The sequence below is a fragment of the Anabrus simplex genome, chromosome 1 (assembly GCF_040414725.1).
Source record: "Anabrus simplex isolate iqAnaSimp1 chromosome 1, ASM4041472v1, whole genome shotgun sequence".
Lineage (NCBI taxonomy): Eukaryota > Metazoa > Arthropoda > Insecta > Orthoptera > Tettigoniidae > Anabrus > Anabrus simplex.
In genome coordinates, this window is record NC_090265.1 from 1,150,271,263 (window position 1) to 1,150,283,458 (window position 12,196).

General features: G+C 37.0%; 1 protein-coding gene across 4 annotated transcripts in view; it reads left to right on the plus strand.

The window, feature by feature from the left end:
* Positions 1–12,196, plus strand: part of LOC136858116 (ATP-binding cassette sub-family G member 8) — a 312,642-nt gene that overhangs the window by 269,192 nt on the left and 31,254 nt on the right. For all 4 annotated transcript variants that reach the window (XM_067137421.2, XM_067137423.2, XM_067137422.2 and 1 more), the window contains 2 exons: positions 6,100–6,283; positions 11,361–11,649. In XM_067137421.2, the coding sequence (XP_066993522.2) occupies positions 6,100–6,283; positions 11,361–11,649 (473 nt within the window). The remainder of the gene's footprint in view (positions 1–6,099; positions 6,284–11,360; positions 11,650–12,196) is intronic.

Consider the following 12,196-nt stretch of genomic DNA (forward strand, 5'->3'; position numbering starts at 1 on the left):
GTCTGTTGCCGTGGTTTGGTGGATCGCAGAGAGGTGAGAGAAGGTGCTGGAGTGAATGGGTCTATTTACAATATCAAAATTAATTTAAAACTTGAACTGAAGATTGTATTTCTTCAATACAACAAAACAAATTTTCACTGGGTGACAATAACAATGATATCTCAGGTACAATGCCAAACAAGGGTGGAACACCCCAGAATAGGGAATTTAACAATTTTGGGCTTCAAGCCCTCGATTTACAATTTCTGAGCTACAAGCTCAAGTTTACAACATTCACAAATGAGGAATAATTTAGGCAAGGGCAGAAATCCCCTACTTCACGAGTACTTGCTCCCAAAATTACAATATCTAGCCTTCCAGAGGCACCCTTCACTATTACAAAACTTTGAAAAGAGCTTACATGCTCTCAATTTCTTACAGCCCACTCATTACATCAAAATCTTACACTCTCTGGCCTCACAAGGCACGATTTACCAATGGAAACAGTTTTACACAGGGGTATCTAGTACCCAATCTATTGGGTCTTTGCAGGAAAAGGACAGGTTAAATAAATGGCCCAAACACAAACTGAATGGAGGCGTACACTGCGCTCCCAGATAATAAAATATTAAAAACCTACAGGGCTCTTGGCCGATGAAACTGGGGCTGGTCATAAGCTACTGAGGTGGCTCGCATGGAAATAACTTTATTATATTACCTGAAAGAAAACAGTTGCAAATTCGTAGTCACCTCAAACTAAGATGAAGGGGAGTTTGAGAGGGTAACTCACTCTCTATCCCCGATTTACAATTAAAGACTTTATGAAATTTTATATGAAAAGGAAGAAGTTTACATTAAAAACGGTTACATAGTTAGAAATTCAGACCTTCCCCTTGTATAAGTATGCGGAAACGGCAAGAAAGATTGAATTTATGTGGCCATTACCTGGCTGATGTTCTGTCTGCTTTAGAAAGAGGCCTCCTGCCTTAATACACACACTCAGAAAGACAACAATCAATAGGTATCCAAAAAAGCCGCAGTTTATATACCCGGAGGGAAGGTTCGAGAGGATTCTGGACTAATCCGGATATACCCTCTCAATTTTATTGGCAGACACAAAAGTTACACCCAAAAAACCAAAAGAAAGCCTGTGATAGGCTGAAACATAATTACAAAAAAATTTCATTGGCCAGATTCTAAACTGGCGGAATGACACAGAAGTGTTGCCAACCTACAATTACATAAAAAACAAGTGAAAGTTGAGAAAACCTATAAACACAAAATTTCTTTCAATAACAATTTCCTTTACCTAACACCAGAGTGCATGTCCATAGTTTTTTGGTAGTGTCATCTGTGGAAAAATGTTGAAACTTCTTAATGTATAGCAAAACAAAACTAAGAGAAATCCAATCAGTTTAGGAAACTTCACAATAACACAATTATTTAATATTTCAGTAGTGACATCTTCCGATTAAAGTCTCAACTTTATGTAGTAGCAATTTCACATTTTGGTCGGTAGAGGAGTTCATTAAGGCGCTTATTTTGAATGTGCGGAGTTGAGGTATACCTCCCGGTACAATGTCCAGTAACGGACTAACTGTATTGGTATTATTAGGAAACATTTTCTCCACCAATCTGTTTGCGCCATCATTCTTTACATAACATGAAAAACATCCCTCTTTTTTTGTTTTATTGTTGGTACAATTTAGATACACCATGTATATGAAGTAAAATATCAGTATACCAAAATTTTGGGGATATCAGAAAAATATGTTATAGTGAAATTTTGTTATACTGAAATAAGTCAGTTCTTAAGAATTCATCTTTTGTTATATCACTTGCAGGATCTACACTACTTATTAATGAATTTTCAGATTAAAAAAGCTTAGTATTTATTAGATGATACGAAAATTAGGATATATGTACACAAACTAATGATATAGAATAATGCAAGAGGTTTCAGGCCTGCCAACAGTGGGGTTCGAACCCACTATCTTCTGAATGCAAGTTGATAGCTTTGTGACCAAAACCACACAGCCACTCGCTTGGTAATACAGGTTCTGACACATCACTTTGTGACAGAAGAAAATCTTGAAGACTGCATGCCAGGTTTTTTGCACAAGAGTCGAACTCTGTCAAACACTTTGAGGTATATCTCCTTCTTCCACCTTGTCATCAGGTGAATTTCCATTACTCATAATGTCTACCATAATTTCATTATCAGTGATTTCTTTTTGCACTAACACATCAGTCCACTTTGACATAGTTTCTGTGTCATCCAACACTTCACTTTTTGTAATGCCGTCTTTTGTGTAAACCACTCCCGATTTTCCAAAGCAGTTTGCAATGATTTCTTCTTTCATTGATCTCCATGAAGCACTGAAGATCTGCTTGATTCCAAGATATTGACATTATTGTCTCTCTGTGGATATTTCATGGGAAATTGTCTTTAATTTGTGTTTTATTTACAGGAAATTAATCCTACATGATGATGTATTCCATAACTGAATTAATAAAATATAAATTTGTTTTAAGAAATGCATCATAATCTTCATATGCTGTTTGGTAAGCAGAATTGACATGCGGTTTGTCTACCTTCCCCTGATATTGGTAATCCGCTATAGTTTTGTCAGTGCGTTGTTGTAATGTCATAATGAGTGTGCTGTCTGGTATTACCTGTATAGGGAGATTTTTTGTGAAATGCCTGGCAGTTAAAACAGGATGAATTTCTATAGTATGTTGAAAAAATAAAGTTAAATATACTCAAAAAGGCTAAATATTAATTTGTTACACCAAAAACTTCAAAATCCATTAAAATGAAATATTTTAACACACATTAAGTAGGAAAAAGGGAAGGGTCATAAAAATAATTTACAATTCATTCGTTATGTTGGCATTCGTTACAGCGGCATTTTAATGTATAAAAGTTATATGAATAAGGAACTGGAATTGCAGATAAGGCTTTTTGGGGATTATGTTATACTGTATAGAGTAATCAATAAGTTACAGGATTGTTAGTGACTACAAAAAGACTTGAAAATGTGAGATGAACAGCAGACATCTCAAAGTCAAGTTGTAAGTTTCAATTTTCAAGTTTTAAGTTTCAGTTTTTATTACTATGTTGATGGAGTGAAAGTAGCTCATGGGGACTGCTGTAAGTACCTAGGTGTTAATGCAAGGAAAGAACTTCACTGAAGTAAATGAGGTTATAAATAAAGATTACAGATCTCTTCATATGATTATGAGGGTATGTAGGGGTTGTAGTAAGGATGTAAAGGAGAGGGCATATAAATCACTGATAAAGCCCCAATTAAAGCACTGTATTGTATAGTATGGTAGTGTCTGGGATCTTACAGAACTTTCACCAGGATTGCTTGTTTTGAGAAATTGAAAAGATCCAAAGCATTTTTTTTTTCTTCGATAGTTTTAATGATGCACTAACACATCAAAGGTTTTGGTGATTCAAGAATGGGGAAGTGATAGCAGTGGGATGGTAGCATCCATAGCTTTAATTATGGTACAAAATTATTACTCCTTATGTACCCTTGGAAACGTTGAAGCTGCAATAATCTGGTCTAGGGTTCTGCCACAGCGCTCTGTAACAAAATATACTTACTGTTCGGAGACTCTCATCTGCTTGGGATGCGATCAGTTCAAGATCCTTCTTCTTAAGTTGGTACATAAGGGAATTAAATACTGCGGGTACTATCGCTCCTAAATGAGAGTGGGCCAGAGCAAATTTTAACTAATTCATTTATTATAAATGTGTAATTAATTAAATTCCCAAAAGTTTAAGTGGATAACAAAAATCTTCAAAGTTCCTCAAATTGTAGAACAACAACCAATAGTTAGGTTATGCCATAATCAACATTTCTCCATAAATTTCTTAACTAAATACTCTTACAAGATCACCATCAATTAAAATGATTAACTAATTTAAAATTGATTGATGCCAGGTGTGAAAATAGGCAACCACGGAATACCATCTTCAAGGCTGCCAACAGTGGGATTCGTACCCACCATCTCCCGAATACAAGCTCACAGCTACATGACCCAAAGCGCACAGCCAGTTTGCTCGGTTATCCAAAGGAAAGCAGCATGATTTGTTCTGGATGATTTCCAACAAAAGAGTAGTGTTATAAAAATGTTGCAAACTTGGGGCTCAAAAGACTTGGGGGTAAGGAGACAAACAGCTCTACTAAGCAGTATGTTCCGAGCTATCAGTGGAGAGATGGCATGGAATGATATTAGTAGACAAATAAGCTTGAATAGTGTTTTCAAAAGTAGGAAAGGTCATAATATGAAGATAAAGTTGGAATTCAAGAGGACAAATTGAGGCAAATACTTGTTTATAAGAAGAAGAGTTTACGGGTTGGAATAATTTACCAAGGGAGATGTTTGATAAATTTCCAACTTCTTTGAAGTCATTTAAGAAAATATTAGGTAAACAACTGCGCAGTACAAATATAGATTTAACTTTCGCACGTAATATCGACGTACATTACTTCTCATATCGTACATCAACTTTGTCTTGAAGAAGTATAAATTTGTTTAGAATTAAGAAATAAAATATTAACAATAAAATTTCGAACCCATACTGACTAGATATTTTATTCTGACAGTACCTATCACGCAGTTCACATTCTACGTTAATACTTGCGGCTGTGACCTCTACACAGCCCTGTTCAAATTTTTTGTATACTGTGCCATTGCAGTAACTGTTTGTAGAAAGATTAAGGAGAAAAATGCTTGAACAAGGAAGATTACTTTTACTTTTCAGCTAGCGGTGAGCTTTAATTTAATTACTTACTGTTGAATGTGGATGATATTTCCAGCTGACTCAAAAGGGATTGTAAGAGGCTAAGATCAGTATTCTGGTCACAGTGGATGGGAAAACACTGTTCACTTTTATACTTTTGGGGCCAGAGAGGAATAACTTCTGACAGTCTTGTAGACAGCTGGCTGAGTAACCAGGAAGGAGTTATCTAGAAAACCACTGAAGATTGAGTTACTCATTAAGCGACTTAAAGCTCAAAATGAGAAACATCCGAAAAGGGAGAAAGTGTTGCTAAGAGAAGCTAAAGTGAGATTATAGGAGGAGGTGCACATGACACCCATTCTTGTCTTAATGAGAGTAATACAAGCTGAAGAGTAGGGTAATGTAAGATAGTAGTAGGGCACAGGGTAATGGAGATCATCAGATTTGTAACAAGAAACAAACCATGTGTCCATTATGTAAGTGATACTTTGGTAAGAACTATATTCCAAGACTTCCTCTCTTATTTACCTTACTTCATTGTATCTTGACCGATTGCATGGCATAGTCGGTTGGGTGCTCTCTTTCAGTTTTCAAAGTTCAAGGATCAAATTTTTCCACAGTTTTTTGGCATTTCGGTTTGCTTAAATGCAAGGTACTTGTGTTAGTAGATTTTACAGGCTTATCAAAGAATCTGTTCTCAGAGTAAAATCCTGGCACTCCAGGATCTTTAACCAAAAGTAGTTAAAGAGATGTACCACATCATCATCATCATCATCGTTGTCTTCATTGTCATGGCTTTTATTATCTATTCTGGATTTTATTTGGCTGGAAAGTTCTGAACAGAGTTACTCAGCTTTATGAAGACAAATGGGAAGCTACCTGATAGATGCAGCACATTGAATGTGGATGAATATTTATAGCTTTTACTTGCCATACTCTTATTTGACAGTTAGAAAGACTACTCAGACAGATTAAAACTCTAAACAGGATATAGTTCTAATGTATAGATCATTTGTGAGATTGATGAAGTCCTTCAAGATGGACTGAAAAATGTTCAAGTAACAGTCATAGTCCACAGTGTGCATGCTCAAAGAATTCTAAAGCATTATACTAATACACCTCATAAAGGTTTTAGAACATTTTAGAAATCTCTTTCTTACAAAAAAAAATCACTTATTTTGAAAATTTTGGTAATAACTAATTCAGTACTTCCATGATCTAAAGTCTGTTACCATGCATGTACTCATCTTGACTTTTTAGTCATTTTACCAGAATAACTAATTGGAATATTATGGAAAAGAGAATTATCTGTAGAAACCACTGATTGATGTCAGTATTAAAGAGTAATTTGCTATTTTCAGTGGATCTCGTAACTTTGGATGATCTGTCTGCTGAAGCCATGTTAGAGTCAAGTCAGAGAATTGAGCAGCTGGCAGATCTGTTTCGGAGGCGACAAGAACCTTTGTCAGATCCTGGCCCACCTGTGGCACTTCCAGGCAAGATCCAACGAGCAAGTTACATCACACAAGCTGCAGTACTTCTAATGTAAGTCACTGTTGAAATTCTCAGATTATTAGTAGAGATGCTGAATTATCAAATCATCATCATATACAGTATATGAAATTGACATTCTGTCTCTACTTTTTGAATATCACCCTGATACTCTGCTGTGTTCAGTTTAATTTTTGTAGGTTTGTTTCTATGTCTGTTCATCTGTTATAGCATCTTGAGAAAACGGATAGGGGGATTTTCATGAAACTTGGTATTTATGTTTAGAATAAGGGTGAGTAGGACCTTAACTATGAGGGTAATCCCAAAAATAAGGTCTCCTATTTTTTTATAAATACAGAACTCTGTTCGTGTGGCTGTTGGTCACAAAATTGTGAAGAGTGTTTCCCGTGCTCGCATATAAACATGCGCACGCCGCGCTGAGGTACTCAGCCTTGGCTTGGCAGCCGTTCAGAATGGAGCTCCCATTGGTTGTTACCGCCAAGTGCGCACAGTTATTAGGTTTTTGAACGCAAAAGGTACTGAACCGATTGAAATCCATCGCCAATCAACAGAAGTGTATGGTGAGTCGTGCATGGATGTCAAAAATGTTCGTAAGTGGTGTAGAGAGTTTGCAGCCAGTCGGACTGAAATTCACGACGAACAAACAAAAGAGCGGGAGATCGTCAATTTCCGTCGAGACAGTCATGAAGGTTGAGCAAATCATGCGTGAAGGTCGGCGGATCACCCTGGATGATCTCTGCACTTTGGTCCTTGTGGTTTCCTGAAGCGCCGCTCACAACTTCCTGAACAGCATGGCGGTGTGCTGGTATGACATGGACATACAAAAACTGTCACAGCGTCTACAAAAATGCATCAACTGAAATGGTGATTATGTAGAAGAATAGCTAAATGTTCAAACTGTAAAATGTAAACCATTGTAGAAATAAACAGGTCTATGTATTTATAAAAAATAGGAGACTTTATTTTTGGGATTACCTTCGTATATATATTCAAAATAATTCAACAAATGGGGAGGATGTCAGAGGGGGGTCTGAAACATAAAACTCAATTCTCCTTGATGCTTGGTTTTACAGGAAAACTGCCTGTGAAAAAATATTTAGAAACTTATTTACAAACTCTTTTGTTCTCTACCATTTTTTATTACAATGAAAAAATAAGAACAATCATGTAAGAAATGTATGTCCAAGAACCAATAACTAACTGTATAGAGAGTGGTGGAAGTACAAACACCCTCCAATAACACTAAACAGTGGGAAAAAATTGGAAGGGGTCCGACACTTTGAAACATGAAGGCATCGGATAAAGAAAGATAAGGGCTACCAAGGGCTTGGAAATGAAAGACTCCCTAGATTTGCAAACCTAATACCATTGGGTCAGAAAAGAACAAGAGAAGACCGAGGTAGGTCGGATAGGATAGAAGAAAGTGAGTAGCCTGGCGCAAGTAAGTGGAAGCAATGCCAGGACTCAGCTAAGGGCCCCATGGATGCCAACTCATGCTTCAAAGTTAAGAGCCCCTGGGACCCCGTTTAGTCACCTTTTACGACAGGCAGCTGTATAGAGAGTTGCTATATAGATCATCCCAGCAATATTTTAAAGGCTTTGTACATCAGTCTGAATGTTTTAATATTAATGTGATACTTGGTTTTTATACTGGAATTTTGTGACCCATGTAAAAGAGAAGGATGGAAGAGATGAAGGCCCAAACACAAAGAGACCCAAATGCGATAATATCTCCATTTATAATATCACTACATTATATTTGGTGCCAAATCTTGAAAAACATTTCACAAAATACATATTTATAAAGGATGCTTAATATTTAAAGGGGATATAATGGTCAAAAATCATTCTGTGGTCATCCGATATAAATATACTAGGCAATTGGAAGATGTCATGAGCTAACTACTGCAGCAATCATAAGTACTGTATAAGTATTTTAAGATAAGTAAATATATATCATATAGACTATTTGTGCTGTAATCTGATTTAATAGTGTTCTGTTTAGAATGTTTAATGAATGGTTGAGTGGTGGTGGTGATTTTTGTTTCCAGAGGAAGTACAACTTAGGAACTATACCCTCTGAACAAATTAAGTGGAAACAAAAATTAATTTATTCAATAAACAAATTTGAAAATGAAGTAAAAAACAAATAAACATATTTTTATTAAGCCAAAATGGACAAAAACACATCAAAATGGAACGTAAATTCCGTGATTAACAGAACACTTTAAATTTATATGAACTTGAATAATCCACTCTGACATATCAAACAAATGATGAGATCAGCGGTATTTTCATCATCAGCTAGTATGTGATTCTTGCAGATGAACACACTCAGTTCGTTGAGGTATCTTTCCTTCTTAGGAGGTAAGGCTCTCTCCATGAAGGCTGGAAAGAGGACCACCACACAGCAGTTGTGTTCTTAATTGATCCCTGCTTATTGGGAATTTGGATAGCTAACCACTCCAATTCTCAGGACGCCATAATCGTTCGCCGTAGCTGAGAACAAATACCCTTAGCAGGTACGCTTATAGGTGTAGGGGTAAAAGTATTACTTGCTTTGCATCTTGGTCTGTAAGTTTGTTGTCCGCAATCCCCACATGGCTTAGAAGCCATGCAAGAGTGACTCAGGTGTCACCATCGCACAACCTACCTAGAAGTTTACGAATCTGCTACACCAGTATGTGGTGCAGGAAATATGTATCAATAGACTGCAGGAAACTTAATGAGATGCTTCACATGAGAAAGTGGACACATTCGTGCAATCATGCACATGTTAAGTTAAATGATTATCCTGCAATGACAGCTAGTGTATATTGTAACCGGAAAGGGCGTACTTTAATTGAGCGGAGAGCATGGGTTGACGCAAGGGCATGTATGGTCCATGCTGGGAAAACCAGAGAAAGAAGGGTTAGTAGAACATGTTCCTATTAAGTTGAACCTTGTGTTTATTAAAGTCAGACAAATTACATCACCTTTTACAGATGAGCAGTAGGGATTTAAAAAGTCCAGGCAGGGGCAGGGTTAGACTTTACTTCACTGAGATCCCATGAAGGGAGTAAAGAAGTGTGTAGATTTTGCAAAGAATATCAATAGGATCTGATACGACACTTATCTACCACACTGCACCGAAGATTATTACACTAGCACTAGTATTCAGGAAATAGTGGGTTCGAACCCCACTGTCGGCAACCCTGAAGATGGTTTTCCGTGGTTTCCCATTTTCACACCAGGCCAATGCTGGGGCTGTACCTTAATAAAGGCCATGGCCACTTCCTTCCCATTCCTAGGCCTTTCCTCTCCCATCATCGCCATAAGACCTATCTGTCTCGGTGCGATAAAAAGGCCCTTGGAAAGAAAAAGAAAAAAATTATTACACAACACTGTTCGTATAATCTACAAGTTCCACAGTTAATAAGGTACAATGCAATTAATATTTTAGTCATTCGATGCACTTATTGAAGAAAGTCAAATTAATTCAGTATCACAGTTTATGATGAAAAGAAAGATTAGCACTGTTCAAAATATGAAATAATTGTTGTCCGATACACTCGTCGACGAAATTTAAGTTAATGAGGTAACACAATTTATGAAATCTGAAACCTTCTCTGACATTAAGGCTCAGTCTTATGAAATGAAATGAACACTGTTACTTTGGCACAGTGTAACAAAAAGAAAAAAATTATATCACTGAGAGACAGTCTTATATAATACTCGAAAACAAGGTAAATGCTGTAATGAAGGCACAGTCTTTTGAATACAAGTTAATGCACAGTTTGTGAAATGAACACTGTTGCGAAGACACAGTCTTACGAAAAGGAATTAAGTTCTCTCACTGGGGCACAGTCTTGTGAAATATTCTAAAGCACAGTTTTATGAGAAAAGTTAAGCACAGTTTTGCAAATAAATTCTGTTATGAAGGCACAGTCATGTGAGAATAAGTTAAAGTGCTCTTCATGCGAAACAGTCCTGTCAGATAATTTAATGCACAGTCTTTATGAGTAGAAATGAATTATGCAAGTCACTTTGTGATCGTTTACTTGTAGAAAGAAAGTCTATTATATAAGCCTTTTCAGTTCGACATTTTCAAAACGAATTCTATTTTGTCATGTGTCACAGTTTATACAAATCACACTATTAACAGCTTGAAGTAAATTACGCCTATCTCACATGAAGTTAGAGTCCTAGGTTCGCACCTCTGACACTTAGAAATTTAAAGTGGAACACTCGTACTTTGTAATAAGTCTGTCGTCGGCACTCAGCCGGACAGGGTAACGACCTCGAATATAACTTTCCACAGCTGGCCCGTACACATGGCAGCTGGGAATACACTCGATCACTGATTTCTGCTAGCCCAGTGGGCTCCTTTTTATATGCGTAGGCCGGACCACGTGGCTTCAAATTCATGAATCTTCTACCTCTAATTACTTGGCTCGCATGGGCCCAACCTTTAGTAGTGTTTAAGAACCTTGGGTCTACCACTGCATGTTTCATATCAGCTGAGTAGACAAAATACGGAATGAGGAGGTATTGTTCAGGATGTGTAGTAAAGAAAAAGAACTGTGTAGGGCTGTTAATATGAAACTCTCCTACTTTGGTCATATCATAATGTGCCTGGGAACTCCTCCAAATAATTATACAAGGAGAAGAGAGGTCCTGTGGGACTCCAGTGTCTTGGCTGGAGAACCTGCGACATTAGTTCAAACAAACTATTATTTTGCTATTCCATGCAGAACTAAGATAGCCAAAATTATTGTTAACGTCTGATGATGGATATGGCACTAGAAGAAGCAAGTATTGGGATTGGGAATGCTCTAGAGTCACTAATCATTAGCCAAATTGTCAGTTCTGAAAACTGCTGTCTCCTTTAAGTTTAAGCTTTATTCTACTATCCTCTGTACTAAGGCTGACTACATATTCTACTCTCCCCTCATAACAGACAAAGAATACATTGGGTGGATTGTGATAATAGTAGGAGCCAAGGAGCTTCTTAATGATATATATATATTCTAGAAATTTGATCATGATGTCTTCATTTAAATATAGAATTGAATATCATATCAGACTTTAAATTAATAATAAAGTGATTATGTTCATTTGTGTCTTTCAGGCGAGCCATAATCTACACACAGCCCCTGAGCTTGGTACGATGGCTCACCCGAGTGCTGTTGGCTGCAGCTTTGTCTGTGGCATTAGGGGCAATCTTTTGGGACATCCGAGCCAGTGACCCTTATCTGGTACTGGGTGATCGCATAGGCTTCCATTATGCTATAGCATTAGTGGCTCCATGGCCAATACTATTACTACTATCTCTAGGAGAAGTAAAACACGAGAGATGGGCCATTCATCGAGACATTCAGGACCGCTTGTATGGCCGCTTTGTTTACATCTTCACAAAGGTGAGATCGTCTGTTAATTTGGTTTGAGTCTTCTTCTTTCCTCTTTATCTACTACACAGGTTCTCTTTCTAACCAGAAATTTGGATAATACGGATGGCCATTGCTGTTTCTGATAAAACATATGAAGACAATTTTCCAATTACTATGGTGCAATTTTTCTTTTGTACCTTTAAATTTATTATTGTAAAGAGAGGTAGCATATTGTGAATATCCACTATTTCATTCTTAGTCACTTTGGAAAGTGTTAAGAGTTTCATGGTCATGTCATATACACAAATTTTGATTTCATTTCACCACCAGTTTAGTACTATTACAACTGTGAAACAGAACTTCATTTTCAGTGATCATGTAGTAACTCGCTCAGAGACAGAAATAAAGAATGGGATAACTTTTCAGTGTTCCAAGAGGAGCAGAGTATTACAATTGATTAGCTTTGGGTAATATGCAGCCTGAGGTAATTAGGTCTCAGAACTTTAAGGTTCTACTGAATCAATGAGTGTAATATACAAAAGAACAAACAAACCTGTGGTGCAACAGCCCATTTAGG